Here is a 15,256-nt window from a genome sequence, read left to right as displayed (position 1 = left end):
ATCCCACTCCCAACAAACCCTCCCAGGGGCCCTGAGTTGGGCACAGTGAAGTCTCGGGGTGACAAATCCTTGGGGTGACAAACCCTTGGGGTGACAAACCCTCAGGGCACCTCGCCGTGCCAGCTCCAGCCATCCCACTGCCAGCTGCCAACCACACTGTGCATGGGGCAGCCGTCCTCTCCAGCAAGCCCCTGGGCTGGCACCCAGCATGGGGACAGCCCCAGGCCATAAGGGAGATGTCCCCAACAAGTAGGTGTCCCCAGCCAAGAAGGAGATGTCCCCAGCGAGGAGATGTCCCCAGAAAAGGAGATATCCCCAGCAAGATGTCCCCATCGAGGAGATGTCCCCATGGAGGAGATGTCCCCACCCAACCTTTGCCCCCCCAAGGCTGATGGTGACCCCAGTCCCAGCCAGGCAGAGGGGACATTCCCGTCCCATCTCCTGGCACGGCACCGAGGGGCACCCCCAGATCCCGGAGAGCCTGGGGGGGACCCGCGGAGCTGGCGGAAAGCAGCGCGTGCCATTTCCTGGCTCTCATTAACGCGGTGCTGAGCAGCCCCTAATAATAGCAACAGTAAATTCTCCTAACCAATTCGGGTCCATTTCTATAAATAATGTAGAATCTTTTTATTTACTGACAGGTTGTAAAAGTATCAGTGAGAATAATGTGAAATCAGGCGCTGCTGAATAATTCATGGCCGCGGCTCCGCGCTCCCCTTCCCCGCGCTCCCCTGGCCCCGGCGTTTACACGCCAGCACCTTGCGCCCGGGTTATCTCATAAAAACCAGGACTAACGACCTGGCACTAATTCTTTATCAATTGGGACTTTTACGGCTGCGGAGGGGGGGGGAGAGAAAAAATAGAAGGAAATAAAAATAACCCTGGGCGCACCCTATAAAAAATGCATGGGGCCGCGCGCTCGCCTCCGCACGGCGCCGCTCGGCCCCGGAGCTGCGCCTGCGTCTCGTCCCCGGCCCCATCCCCGTCCCCGTGCACCTTCTACCAGCAATTCCTGCTGTGCCACAGCCTCTCCAAAATTCGGCAGCTCTGAGCACCGCCCAGGAGGACGCAGGACCCATGGAGCTAGCAGGATGCTCGCCGTCCCCGTGCCACCCGTGGGGCCGGCAGGATGCTCGCCATCCCCTCGCCACCTTTGGGGCTGGCAGGATGCTCACTGTCCCCTCACCACCCTTGGGGCCACCGGTGCCACCCCATGGTGTCATTAGGGCTCGGCTAAGCCCCGTGACAACCCCATCCATCGTCCCTCACAGCCCCCATCCCTCGCTCCTCCTCGCCCGGCGGTGAGGGCGGCGGCGGTGGCCCCCCCCTTACAAAGCTCCCCCTCCCCAGAACAATACCTGCCCGCGCTGTTTTGATGTGCGGCACAAAGCCGGGAGAGCTTTCCGTGTAACACGATAAAAGCAAGTCCCCAGCCAGCACAATTATTTGATAATTCTCCCTTAACACCCATCAAATTAAAGCAATGTCCAAGGGCTGCCTGAAGTGGCACTGATAGGTATTAAACTTTAATGAGATTTAATGGCACTGCCCTACTTTTTAAGCGCTTGGGCCTACATTTATGAACATTTAATTTCCCGGGCCCTGACCTCTTTTTCTCCGCCGGCGGCCCCCCCGTGCACGCAGCCACAGCTGGTTTGTGTTAGCGCTGCCGGGCCGGCCCCGACCCCGGCATCTCGGAGAGAGCGGGGGCAGACGCCGAGATAAATCTCCGGGCGCTCGGGGGCGAGCTGGCGGCTCGAGCCCAGACGGGGCGGCGAGGAGAGGGGAGCCCGGGGGGCACGGGCAGATGCGATCCACCGGCAGCGAGCACGGCCTCGTTTGTAGGATAACTTCATTAATTTGCTCCCGGCACAGCGTTACGCCGCGGGTCGGGGTGGCTGAAGGCTGCCGCAAACCCACCGCACGGGGCCAAATCTGGACACTTTGCCCCCAAATATCCCCAGGACCCACTGAGTCCAGCCCTGCTCCTGCTGCTCCAGTTGGTTGCTGCCCTCTAGTGTGTACAGGACGGGCCAGCCCCCGCTGGCACTTGTCCCCATCCTGGTGCCCCCTGGGGTCACCTGGTGGTCCCCAAAACTGTGGGGGCGCGAGGTTGGTGCCGGTGAGCGCCGAGCATCACCTCTTGCACGGAGCAAAAAAGGGGCAGGCGCCGTGACACCCCCAAGCCCAGGGACACCCTCTGGAGGCTGAAAGCAGGCACCAGGGCCGGAGTGCTTCGAGGATTCCCCAGGGATGGGGAAACTGAGGCACGCTGCCCCATCTGCGGCCCCAAACCCTCCCCACACCCCCAGCACCGAGCGCAGGGAGCCCGCCTGCAGGAATGCACGGGCAGGGCAATAAAAGGGAGCGTTATCAAGTCCCAGCAGAGCCAAAAACCCGCGCCGAGCCGGGGAGGAGAGCAGAAGGGAGGGCGAGGAGGAGGAGAAAAAAGAAAAAAAAAAAAAAAAAAAAAAAAAAAGAAAAACCAACCCACCCTTAACCCCGAGATCACTTATCATTCAGGCTGCATCACGCATCTTGAAAGTGCAGACACAAAAATGTAATGTCATAACATTCGCAGTTCAATAACCTTTGCTTCACGAGACGGCTTGAACTGTCAGAGGAGCTGGAAGGTAAATATTTCAGCGCACAGGCACTGAATGCAAAGGCGTGGGGAGGGGGGCAGCCGGCCGAGGGGGGCTGGGGGGGGGGGGGGGGCGCGGGCGGCCTCGGCTTTCCCATCTCGCCTCGACACGTTAAAATATCCCCCGCCGTAAATCCCGGCCGGCGCTGGGGAAAGGCCGCGGCGGGGATAAAATACGAGCAGATATAAAGGCAGACACCTTTATTGTTCCGCAAAGTCTTCCAACAAGTGATGAATCCACAGCTTGACCCCAGCCCAGCGCCTTCTTAACGCCGCCCAAACAAAGCCGGGGCCGGGAGCCACCGCTGCACCGGGGCGCGATGCCGAGGTCCCCAAAGGGGGGGACACCCGTGGGGGGACAGGCAGAGGTTGGATGCGATGCCTCAGCCACCCGCCGGCCCAAAGAACCAAAATTCCCTCCCCGGGAGCCAAAAGGAGCCTTGGCCCTTCCACCCAGCAGGCTGCAGGGTGCCAGTTCCCCGCAATTAGGGTCAGCAGCGCCTGCGGGTTAATGGGGACGGCGACGTTTCGGCTGCGCCCCCAGCGGGGGGGGTCACTGGTTTTGGGGCGATCAGACCCGCTGGGGGCTCCGGAGAGCTTTCAGGGCAAGCAGAGGGGATCCACACCCCATAAAACCCCCAGGAGGCTCCACGACCCACAAACCAGGAGCTGCCGGTGCGCCCCACGTGCCGCGCGCCCCAAACCCTAAATTCGGGCTGGGTGCCACCGGCCTGACCCGCAGCGGTGCCGCTACGCCCCGGGGGAGGCGGAGAGGAGCGAAAGGGGGGGGGGGACAAGGAGGAACAGTTAAACGGCCTCCACCCCCACGGGGCGTGCGGCAACAGGCACGGCGCGCCCTCCCCAAAAACACCTGCTAAGGCCGCGCTGGCACGGGGCGCGCGCCCGGGGCGGGCAGGAGGGAGGAGAGGCGGCGAGGAGAGCGCGCCAGGGCCCGCAGCAAGAAGCGGCATGTCTGCCGCTTGGCAGCACAACAGAGAGCAGGTGACAAGCACGCCGGCGTGCGCTTTATTACAGGAAGCGAGCGCACAAGCATCTGACTGCGCTCTCCCTCTCTCTCTCTCTCTCCCCCCCCCGGCTGTGGTTAACTCTCCCGGCCCCGGCGGTGCGCGCGCGCCCCCGTTTTCGCGCAGCCCCGCCACGTGCAGAGCTCCCCGGGCTCGCCGCAGCTCCTTTTGGATAGGGTGGCACGATTTGGTGATGCCGTAAATATTTTGGGGCTGGGCAGGCGGGACGGTTTGGTGCCCACGGGGTGGCTGCTGAGGGGTGGCACCCCGATGGCACCCCGACGGCACCCCGATGGCACCCCGGCGCGCACCCCGATGGGGTTCACGGGGCACCTCCTTCTCCTCCAAGCTCCTCGCCCCCCTCCCTCCAGTTTTTGGGGCACGGATCCCCCTCGGCTCCTCCATCTGCCAGGCTGAAGCACACCGGGCACGGCCCCAGCTCGCCGCCCACGGCGCCTGCTGCACCTCGCCTGCGTTCCTCCTGCTGGCGGCGGCTTCCCGGGGAGCGGGGACGTGTCCAAGGGCGAAGAGGAGCTCGGCCCCAGGAAGCTGCCGGCTGTCACCCGCACGCCGGCTCCGGGCACGCTGCTCCCTCCCTTTGCCACCCATCTGTCCCCATCCCCAGCACCCGAGGCCACCCAACACCGAGGTGCCACCCAGGCGGCGGCGGCACGGCGCTGCTCCGGGGCTGAGCGGATCCCCACGGAGGAAAAACACACACCCAAACAGCTCCCCCTCTGCAAACACTCCCCCAGACAACAAAAAAACGAGCTGGCGCTGCCTACCCCCCCCCCCCTTGCACTCGCTCCTCTGACACAGCAATTAGAGGCAGGCATTAATATTTAAATATCGCCAGCTCTGGAGAAGGGAAAATAATCAAATCAAATCGCTGCCGCGCCGCCCCAGCGAGCTCTCCGTGCTGGAGACACCAGGGCGCCTGGGGGAGCGCGGCCCCCGCCTCGCCTGGGCACCTGGGGACACGAGCAGCCCCCAGGGGGTGGCAGGATGGGGGGTGTGGGGGCACGGGGGAGGCTCCTGGGGTTGTGGAGAGGGATTTTGGGCACTGAGAGCAAACGGATGGCAGGGAGAGGGCTGGGGGCACGCTCCTGGTGTTGACCCCGACGGTCTCAGCCTGCCCCCGCTGCATGGGATCGGGGTGGGGGGCGAGCTGCCGCGCTGTGCCACCCACCCCACAGGGGACATGGGGACACGGGGGTGGCAAAGCAGCGGTGCCACCAGGAGAAACCCCTTTCTGGATGGGGTCAGCGTGGGCAAGGAGGTGGCAGCAAGCCGTGGCGATGCTCCCAAAGCTCGCTCCCAGCCCCAAAAACCCTTCCCAACACGGCAAGGCCGCGGGGTGCCGGGGAAGGGGGGCACGGCAGCCTGGTTCCCCCCCCCCATGGAGACACCGGCACGGCCCCGCCGGTGCTAAGAGGCTGTGCCGGAGCAGCAAAGAGGATTTAGTGCTAAACGCGAGGGGCTTTAGCGGCAATAACTTTCCCTCCTCTTGACTTAAATGGATTTCCAACTTCAAAAAGGAGCCAGGGGGCACGCTGCCAAGCAGCGGGGCCGCGGCGGCCGCCCAAGGGCCGACCCCGTGGGCGTTGTGGGGGCCGAGGGGGGGGCGTGAGCAGAGCCGGGGACAACGGCCGAGGCAGATGAGGGGAGGCAGATAAGGGAGCGGGGTGGGAGGGGGGTTGGTTGGTGGTGGCGGGGGGGGGCCGTGGTGCAGGAGGCCCCGCGATAATGCGCCCGCGTTATCGGCGCGGGAGCAACGGGGGCGCTTCCTCCCGCTGCAACCGCCCGCATTTCGGGTGCCGGGATGGCAAAGGGGGGGGGCTGCAGGGAGCTGAGAGGCCCCCACACCCCCGGCACCGTCACCGCAGGCCCCCCCCCAACCCCCCCGGGCTGAGCAGCGAGGGAAGCCAGGGCACGGAAAGTGCTATTTCAAGGGCAATCCCCTTGGCAGCCTTCCCGGAGCGGTCACACCGAACCACGCGCGCTCGCGCCCTGCCAAGCTTTGTCCCCGCGGCCCCCCCCGACCCCTGGCCTCGCTGCCCTTCGCCCCCCCTCCGGCACCTCTGGCCAACCCCTGAGCTGCCCCGTGACCCCCCCAGGGCACGCGGTTCCCCTCCCCTCCTCCCCGGGACACCCACAGCTGGGGCTTGGGGACAGGAGTTGGGGACGGGAGTGTGACCCCCGGCACGGTGCCCCCCACCCCGAAGTGCCCCGTTGCACCCAGCACACCCCATCCAGACACAGCCAGCATGGGTGGAGACCCCCCCACCCCAAAATAAAGCCCCCCCAAATGCCCCCAGCCCTCCTCCTGCTGCAGCACCCGCTTCCTTGCCCGACCCCCCCGTGGTGCCGGGGTGCACGGCTGGTGCCACAGAGGGTCTGGGGGCTCGGAGAAGGAGCAAGGAGAAGGGAAATTAAAAGCACCCCCCCACACCCCTTGCTCCGGAGCTTCCCCCCGAAACCTGCAGCCCCACGCAGGGCCGCGAGCGTGTCAGGAAGCGATAAAAACGGCCTGCTGCTGCCGCCGAGCTGCGCGTCCCGCGGCACCCTGCCCGTCCCCCCCCCTCCCCAACCCTCCCCGAGACGGCAGGAGCCCTGGCCCCCCGCCAAAGCCACTGTCTCCACTGTAATTCTCCCTGCCCCGGAGCCAGCACACACACACACACACACACACACACACACACACGCATGCACACACGCTCCCCTCGTTGCAAAAGGCCTGGGTGTGCACGCTCCTGCACGCTCCCACCGGTGCGCACACGCTTGCGCACGCCCCCCCTGGGTGCACGCCCCCCCAGCAGCGCTCAGCACACGCCACAGGGCTCCAAGTGCTTGCACACGCGTGTGCACGCACACCCCAAATCCCCCCCCTGCGCTGCACGGGAGCCTCACACCCCAGCTGGCCCAGCGTGGCCGTGCCAAATCCCCCTCCCCAAACCCGGCACCTCCCCGCAAGGTTAGGCAAACACTGCCGGGCTCACACACACACACACACACCCCACACGCATGCACACGCACGCGGCCTCGCGCACGCCTGCCTCGCACGCAGCCGGCCCCGCGGGGGCACACCCACAAACCACACAGGCTCACCCATCTGCTCGGCCGGCGCGCAGGCGCGCGGGCGCTCGCAGGAAGAGGCGCCGCTGCCTTCCCGCTGCCTTTTCCCTCCATTAACTCCTCCGCAGCTCCCGCCCGGGTACCCCGACGCCCCCCTCCAAGCATCCCCTCGGCACCCCCGCGACCGCTGGGGAGCCTCCGCCGCGCTTGGCTGGAGGAGGAGGAGGAGGAGAGGAGGAAGAGGAAGGCCGGGCATTCGCTCTGCTGCACCCAGGAGGTGCTCTCCAGAGGACGGGGAGGGCAGGAGGGTGCCGGCACCCACCTCAGGTGCTGGCACCCACCGCGGCCTCGCCATGCAAAGCAGGAGCAGGGCTGGGGCAGGGCACCCAGGTGCCGAAGCGCCCAGGTTATTAGGGAGCCGGCGAGGCGACCCGTCGGGCCCCGGGGCGAAGGGCAAGGCAGGGCTGGAAGAGCGAGGCTGGAACCGAGCAGATAAACACGCCGGGAGACGATTAGCCCGGGAGATGGGCGAGACTGGGAGGCCGTGACCTCACCCCGCGGAAAGGGCGACGCGGCGCACGTTAGCCGGGCTCCCCCCTCGGCACGGAGAGGGTGGCAAAAGGCTCCCGGAGGTGGCGGGGGACGTTTGGGGACGGCGGTAAGGCACGGGCTGCCCGCTGCCCCGTGGGGAAACCGAGGCCCAGCCCTACGACGAGGGGGGGAGAGTGCCAAGAGCAGGGCACGGAGCCGTGCCAAGGTCACTGGCACCGACTGGTGGCACCCCCAGGGTATCCCCAGCACCCTGACACCGGCGCAGCGGGGGTGGCCTCTTGTGTCCTCACCTTGGGGACAAAAAGCCCCTTGTCCCCCCCCCACAAGGACCCGGTGACCCACCAAGAGCCAGGCAGCACCCACCGGGTGCCACGACCCCGTGCGCCCCCCCTGGAGACGCAGCAGGCGGGTCACCGAAGGGGGGCACCCCCCAGTTGTCACCCCCACACCTTGCCCCCCCCCAGCACCCCTCCTGCTTGGAGAGGGGGGGCTCGGAGAGGCCGGGGGCACCCACCCCACCCCAGTGCTGTTATGGGGTGAAGGGGTCGGGGGGCATAAAACGGACCGTGGGGAGGGGGCAACAGAGCTCGGGGGCACCCGGGGGGGTCCCGGGGAGGGGGGGGGGGCGCACGGGGGCGCAGCACTCACCCAGCGGCCGCGCCGTCCACCGGGGGCCGCGCTCGTCCATGGATGGGCACGGAGCGCTGCGCGCAGAGGGATGGGGAGGGGGGGGGACGGGCCCGGGAGGCGCCGGAGCGGGGCCCGGCAGGGCGAAAGGGAGCGGAGAGGAGCCGTGCCGAGCCGTGCCGAGCCGAGCCGTGCCGTGCCTTCCCCCGCCGCTTCCTGCTTCCCTCGGCGCCCGCCCGCCGCCCCGGGAGCGCACGGCTGGAGCGTGACTCACCGGGGGCCGGGCCGGGCAGGGCAGCGCCCCGCGGGGGGGCGGCCCCGGCTGGCACCTTCCCGAGGGGGGAGGACCCGAGGGGAGCTGGGGTCAAGTCCCCCTTGCGCCCCCTTTGGAAAAGCTGGGGGGTTGGGGGGGGAGGTGGGGATGGGGAGGGACCTCTCCAAGGGGATTGAGGGCCCCCCCCCACCTCCCCAAGGGGATTGGGGTGCCAAGGGGGGGCTGTATGATGGCAGAGTGGGGAAAGGGGGGTGGGGGGGCTTAGGGGGGAATGGGGGGCAGCCGTTGGTTTGCGTGGGGTGAGGAGCTGGGTGCTGACCCCATACCCAGCATCAGTGGGGAGGGGGGGGCAAAAGATAGGGGCAGCAGGGCCACCTCCACCTCAAATGGGGTCTCCCCCCCTTCCCCACATGCTGGGACCTCCATCCAAGCACAGGGCACGGGCGGGATCCCCTCCTGGTCGGTGAGGACCCCACGGAGGTGCCACCACACGCACCCAGGGCTGGCACCAGCACAGACCCCACAGGGGGGGCCACGGGGCTGGCACCACCTCGGGGTGCTGTTTGTGAGGATGCTGGCACCCAGCCCCCTCCATGCACCCCAAAAACCCCTTGCACAGGGCACAGGAAGGGGGACCCAGCAATCTACCCTCCCTGGGGATGGGAAGGCGGTGGCCACCCCCGTGCCACCCCAACCACAACTCCACGGGGCTCTGCCCGCACGCTGGTGACCGAGGGGCTCGGAGAGCCCCCAAAAATGAGCTGCGTGGCCAGAGAGGGAAACCACCGGTCCTTAACAGGCGGCACGAGTCCTCGGGGAAGGTCGAGGTCCTGCCGAGCCTGTCCGGCGTGCGGAGCAGCCCGCGAGGCTCCGGAGAGGAATTTGGGCCCAGCGCTGCCGGCCATGAACTTGCAGCTCTCCGGGAGGAGATGCAGAGACCACAGCAGGGGGGGCTTCACAGCGGGGAAAAACAACCCCTGAAATATGGGGGGGCTGACCCGGGCTGCTGTGCACCCAGCCCGAGTGCCCCCAAACCCTAAAAGAGGGGCTGGAGGGCAGCATCCAGCCACAACCCCTCCAAAACCACAGCACCCCACTGCCCGTGGTGCCCCCCTGCCCGTGGTGCCCACCCTGCCCGTGACGCCCCCACCTCCCCCAGTCCCACCATTCCTCACCCCCTCCCCTCCTTTTTTTCCCCATTCTATTTTAAATTTTCATGGCATTCTTTCTCAAGGATCCGGAGGAACAAATGCCCTTATCAGCAATTCTCACAAGGTATAAAGAGCCACTTTTATCTCGCTGCCTTTACTAATCTAGAGCGAGCCAATGCCTGTTAATTTTTTTTAATTTTCCTAGTGAATGGGTTTATGGCTTTGTCAGCATCTCCACGCTCACGCACACACACGTGCCCGCGCACGGCACCGCACGCCTGCACCTGGAGCTGGCCTGGATGGGGGCGATGCCCGAGCCCCCTCAGTATTTCTCGCTGTCAGCCCCCCGTTTCCCAGCTCTCCGGACTCTGCCAGACCCGAACCCGAATTCCTCAGGCTGAAATGTTCCACGCCGGGGTGCCTCCACGAGCCGGCGTTCCAAAAGTAGTGCTGGAGCTTTGGCCGGTTCCGACGATGAAATATGGGGTGTGCATATTCCAAAATAATAATAATAATAATTTAAAAAGCAAGAAACCCCCCAGCATCTCCCCGAGAAGCCTCCAGGATCACAGTGCTGAAAAATCGCCGTGATGGAAGGAGCTGGCTCCCCAAAAACCCTGCCTGTACCTGGCCAAGTGAGCGCCCGCTGGAAATCGTGTTCCAAAGCAATAACGAAATGATTTCAGGCTCGTTAAAGTCTGGCAGCCCGATTCACCAAAACCTCAGCCGGCACAAAGCAAGCCCCATCCTGGGCCCAGCACCCGGCCGAGCCCCCTCTAGCCACCTCCATGACCAGGCAAAAAGCAGCTTTCCACCCCAAAACCACGCAGGGAAGAGCTGGAAGGGGGCGAAGGGGACGCAAAGAGAGGAGTGGGTGGCCGTGGCAGAGCAGGTCCCACGTCCCCAGGGGGCTGTCACCTGCACCCCGCACGGGGCTGAAGGCTTGGGCTCTGCGCTCTTTGCCGGTGGCAGCGGGAGGGGACGGCGGCGCTGACAGAGGTGACAAGTGTGGCTCTGCTTTTGCAACCACAAAGGAGTTTCATCGGTGCTGGAAAGCCCCGGGTGTCACACGAGGCCAGCCGGCCCCTCCCCGGCAAGCTCCGGGTTGTGCCAGCATCTGGCCGGCTGGGCCGCCTGGGGACACGGCGGTGGCACCTTGGGGACACCCCGGGGTCCCCAAAGCTGTGCCAGCCTCAGGGGACACGGTGCCGGTGGCTCAGCCTGAGGATTCCCGTGCACAGATGTCACCGGCACCCGCTCCGAGCTGCCTGGGGGACACGGGGGGGTGGGGGTGGCTCGCCCCCGTCCCCGAGGGGCAGGCAGGGCGGGCGCAGGCTGCCCACACGCCGAGCCCGGGGCTGGGAACGCCAGCACCCGGCCGCGGCGCGCAGATGAGATGTGGCAGGCGTGTAACAAGCCATTAGTCACTGTCACCTTTGCCCGGCAGCCACTGGCAGGGTAATAAATCCAGCGCTGACTCCGGCAGGCCCGTTCCAGGCCACAGCTCCCAGCCTGCCTGCGCACCGGGCTGTGAGCAGCTTGCAAATGCAGCCTGCCCCCCCCTTCCCCTCGGTCCCCCCCTCCCTCGGGGACGCAGCGCACGGGCTGCCGCACGGCTGAGTCTGCCCACGGCGCCCCAGCGCCCAGCCCTGCCCTTGCTGGGGGCTGGAGGGGGGCACAAAACCTCCCCGTGCGCCCTGGGGGGGTGGCACTGCCTGCCTTGGCTCCCTGCCCGCTGCACCTTGCGGTGCCCGGCTGTCCCCAGCGCAGTGCCAGGAGCTGGCATTGGCAGCTGCTGCTGGATCAAAGCAGCCTGGCACGGCACGGCACGGTGTGGCACGGCGTGGCACGGCACAGCACGGCACAGCGTGGCACGGCACGGCACAGCGTGGCATGGCACGGCACGGTGTGGCACGGCACGGCGCACCCGCCGGGAAGGGCTGGCAAACCAGCCGGTCCTGGGAGGCGGCAGGCGGGAAGCAGGCGTGCTGTGATGCCTCTCCCAAAAATGCTGCCGCTCCTGACGGACGAGGCGGCCGAGTCCTGGGAGCTGCGGCCCGGCCCAGCCCCTGGGCTTCTCCCTCTTCCCCCCCAACTCGGCCCCCAACGGGGCCTGCCCAATGCTGCGGCTCCCCGCGGCGCCCGTGGCCTGACTCACAGCCCTGGGGACGGCGGGCAGGGCACCGGGGTCACCTCCCCAAAATTTCAGTGCCTTTCGGCTGCCCATCCCCAAAATCTCCTCGTGGCGAGGGGGCTTGGGAACCCCCTCGTGCCCCGTAGCACCTACTTGTAGCTCCGGCGTCCGCACCCTCTGCATCCAAAGCCGTCCTCTGGCTGCGCTCGAGGCCGGGATCCGGGGCTGCGCCTGGGCTCTCCTTGGTGCCCAGCGGCCGGTGCCGGGGCTCGGCGGTGGCGGGCTTGGCAACGGGCGTCTCGAGGGAAGGGGGGGCCGCCTGGAAGAAAAGCAGGACACGGCTCAGCGCTGGGGGCACGGCCACGGGGCCACGGGGACGCAGAGGGCCACGGGGGCCACGGGGCCAAGGGATGCTTTTGTTTTCCTGGCGGCAGATGCACGTGGCCGGCGCGCCGCGGGGCTACAGCTGGAGACAAGGAAAAGGCTTCGAGGGGGAGGGCAGAGGGAGGGCCAGGGGGGGGCCATGAATCAAAGCCGGCGTCCCCTCTGCCGGCGAGCAGCAGCTGGCCGGGAAGGCTGCTACCGATTACTCAAGCGGCCGGTGTTTACCCGGGATCAACAACTCCCCCTCGCCTTGTTCCTGCTGGGAGAGGCGGCAGCGGGCTGCGGGGAGGCCACCGCGCCGCCAACGGTGGGGACGGGGTTTTCACACCCCCAGCGCCCTCGCTCCCTGCCAAAGCGGCTTTCGCAGCCCTGAAAATAAACACTAAAAAAAAAATAATAAAATAAAATAAAATAAAAGGAGATCTGTTGCTTTTTGCTCGCTTCAGGGTTTGCTGCTCGTGCCCCGAGCAGCAAAACATCCCCGAGGTGCTGCATCCACACTGGGCAGCAATCCTACAGCTCCTGGCACGGCAGGACACGGGGCACGGTGCTCCCCCGGGGTGGGTGACATCCCCTCCTGCCCCACAACACCCGGTTTGGGGACCAGAGGTGCAGGTGGAGGGGATTTTACATCGATCCCGTTGTTGGTTTTGCCTTTTTTTTTTTTTTTTCTCAGGATTAGTCCTATAAACCCGGAGAGCCTAAGTGAGATGGATGGCACATGAATTTTGCTGGGAAGCCCTTAGCCTCAACGAGCCACACATGTGAGCAGACGTATAAATTTACCGCTCGCTTCCTGGAAAGGTTTAATTTATGGGATCCATATGGCAGCGCCGCGCAGCCGCCAGCGCCCGACGCCTCCCGCGAGCCCTCGAGTGGCACCGTGCGCTGGCTCCAACTGGCGCCGTGCCACCGCCTGCCCCGGGATGCTCCTTCCCTTCCCGAGGATTAATAGAAAGAGGCTCTTGAAACAGGCAGGGGACGACCCCGGGGAGCAGTCCCCACCCCAAAAGAGCTGAGAGCGATGCCAGGAGCCCCCCAAGCGCTGCCCTGCACGAGGGAAATGTGCCCGGGGAAAAAAAAACAGGCGAAGCCCCGAATCCCCGGGGGTGCAGCCGCAGCAATCCCCTACCTGTGGGCAAGGGAAAGGGCTGAGGCACTCTTTGATACCTAGAGGAACTAATCATTAATTAACATTAATCATCCCCGGTCATGCGTCACAGTGGAGTTGAGCAACGGGGGAGCAGCAGCCGGGGCGAGGTGGGGAGGGGGATTTGGGGGACACGGGTGTGCATCCTGCTCCCCGGGGAGCCCCGAGCCCCTCTCTTTTCCTACCAGGGGATGCTGAGATGCAAACCCACCTTTTGGGACGGGTGCTGCCTGCCCAAAAGGCACCCGGGACCCCCCCTCTATCGGTGTCTGCGCCCCCCGGGACCCCCCAGGGAGCAGCCGGAGCCCCGGGCAAGAGCCGGCGCGGAGCACGAGCCTCCTCCTCGCTTGGGCTTCACCCCGCGCTATCTGTCAGCAAATCATCCCCGGCTCCCCAGATAAGGAATAATTGATGCAAAGAAGCCATCTGTTTGCGAACATGGAATATCTGCTCAATTAGGAGGGATCTGTCCGCCCAGATAAAGCCGCCCAGCAGCCCCTCTCGGAGGGGGGCCTCCTCCCTGGCCGTGTCCTCAAAGTCTCGCTCCCAATTAAGAGGCCAGCGGGCTGATTTGGGGGCTCGGCTGCTCAGCAGCACCCCGAGGTGCTTGGGCAGAGGTGAGGGGGTCCGGGTGGGCAGAGGGGTGAAGCAAAATCTCCCTGAGCCACGAGGGGAGCCTGTGATAGCCCCGCACCACAAAGCAGCCGGGCACAGCCCCACTGGGGACCCGGTCGTGGCCCCAGGCATGGTCCAGGTCAGTGGCAAGGTGACACTGAGGTGACACCGAGCGATCTCTGCCCTACCCCTGCCAGGCATGCCCAGGGGATACAGAGGAAGACGTCGTGGTGATTCTGTGGGTGATAAAAGGTGGGGAGAAAAGCCTCAGAGCGGAGCTGGCGAGGATGGCACCCACAGGGAGCTCCCCCCAACACCGCCGTGCCACTTCTGCCACCAGATCTCCGCCCGCAGAGCCTCTCCGCAAACAACAGGGAGACCTGGAGCCGGGTCACAGCATGGCCTCGGGGGGTGGATAAGGAGAGGCAAGGGCAAGGAGCAGCATCCCTGCATCCGTCCTTCCCCATGCCCTGGCCGAGGGCGCATTCCTCCTGCGCCCGTCACCGGCACAAATCCCTGCGGCACCGCACGGCTCTGGGGACGGTGGTGGCGGAGAGGGGAAGCAAAGGGCTCGCACCACAGCTCGGGGGTGCCAGCGCTGCAAAAACAGCACTGCAAAGGGGGTGAGCACAGGAGCAGCACGCAGCCCACACCGCTGTGCCGTGGGGATGCCGGAGCCGTGCTGCTTCCCAGCCCCAGGAGGGCCGTGGCGCCGCAGGGCTGCTGTGGGGCGAGCGATTTGCCGCGTGCCGTGACGCAGCCGCGCGCTTCCTGTGCCTTCGGGACACCAGAAAGCGCGGCTTCCCCGTTCCACTTCCCCCACGCTTCACCTGCTGCTGGGGCGGGTGGCTGGGCGCAGCCGTGACGCCTCCCACGGGGCTCCCCGGCACCGCCAGGTCCCCCCCAGGCACCCTAAATCTGGCTGGCACCAACCACCCCGGAGCTCGGCGAGCCCCAGCACGGGCGCAGCAGCACCCGCGGTGCCTTTTGGCACCGGGCACCAAACCTTGCACCCAAAACCCTGCAAGCAAGGACTCCCAAGCGCTGCATGGGCGCGGAGGGGGCCACATCCTGCGCCTGCAGGGGATGCTGAGGGCTGGGTGCAGGAGGAGGAGGCTCGGCGTGGAGAGGGAGCGGTGCCGCAGGCAGCTCCAAGCCGCAGCGCCAGGCTTGCAGGGCACAAACCGCCCCCGAGCCCCCCGCATCCCCGCAGCCGTCCTCCCCCCGCCACCACCGCCGCCGCCGCCGCCGCCGTGCAAGGAGGCTGCACTAAAAATAAAAAGGCATTTGGAGTGTTTACGGCTGAAGTGAGCAGGCTCCCCTCCGGCTCCCTTTGTCGGCGGAGCCGCTGAGCCCTCCAGCTCACGCTGGGGCTTTATCGCCGCAAGCCGGCAGCCTCCCAGCGCAATTACTGCCGCCCTCAGCGCAGCCCCAGCCACTTGTTAGGCCAGACGGTTTCAGCTGCTCTTCCCTCCAGGAAGTCGCCGCCTCCCTCCTCCTCCTGAGGCCTGAAAAGCTGAGGATTTTGCCCAAAAAGCAGGCTGAGCCTCGAGATGCCCCCCTCCTGCTGCGGCCCCGCTGCGCTCCCCGGGGACCCCGTGGGGGGACCAGACCCCGGTGCTGAG

The 15,256-nt window shown here is 66.2% G+C and overlaps 1 protein-coding gene across 3 annotated transcripts in view; it reads right to left on the bottom strand.

The window, feature by feature from the left end:
* GSE1 (Gse1 coiled-coil protein) overlaps positions 1-15,256 on the bottom strand; it is a 91,947-nt gene that overhangs the window by 50,258 nt on the left and 26,433 nt on the right. For all 3 annotated transcript variants that reach the window (XM_038185359.2, XM_038185360.2, XM_038185361.2), the window contains exon 2: positions 11,636-11,801. In XM_038185359.2, coding sequence (XP_038041287.2) covers positions 11,636-11,801 — 166 coding nt within the window. The remainder of the gene's footprint in view (positions 1-11,635; positions 11,802-15,256) is intronic.

The sequence above is a fragment of the Anas platyrhynchos genome, chromosome 12 (genome assembly GCF_047663525.1).
Source record: "Anas platyrhynchos isolate ZD024472 breed Pekin duck chromosome 12, IASCAAS_PekinDuck_T2T, whole genome shotgun sequence".
Classification (NCBI taxonomy): domain Eukaryota; kingdom Metazoa; phylum Chordata; class Aves; order Anseriformes; family Anatidae; genus Anas; species Anas platyrhynchos.
This window is presented reverse-complemented; position numbering and strand designations above follow the sequence as displayed.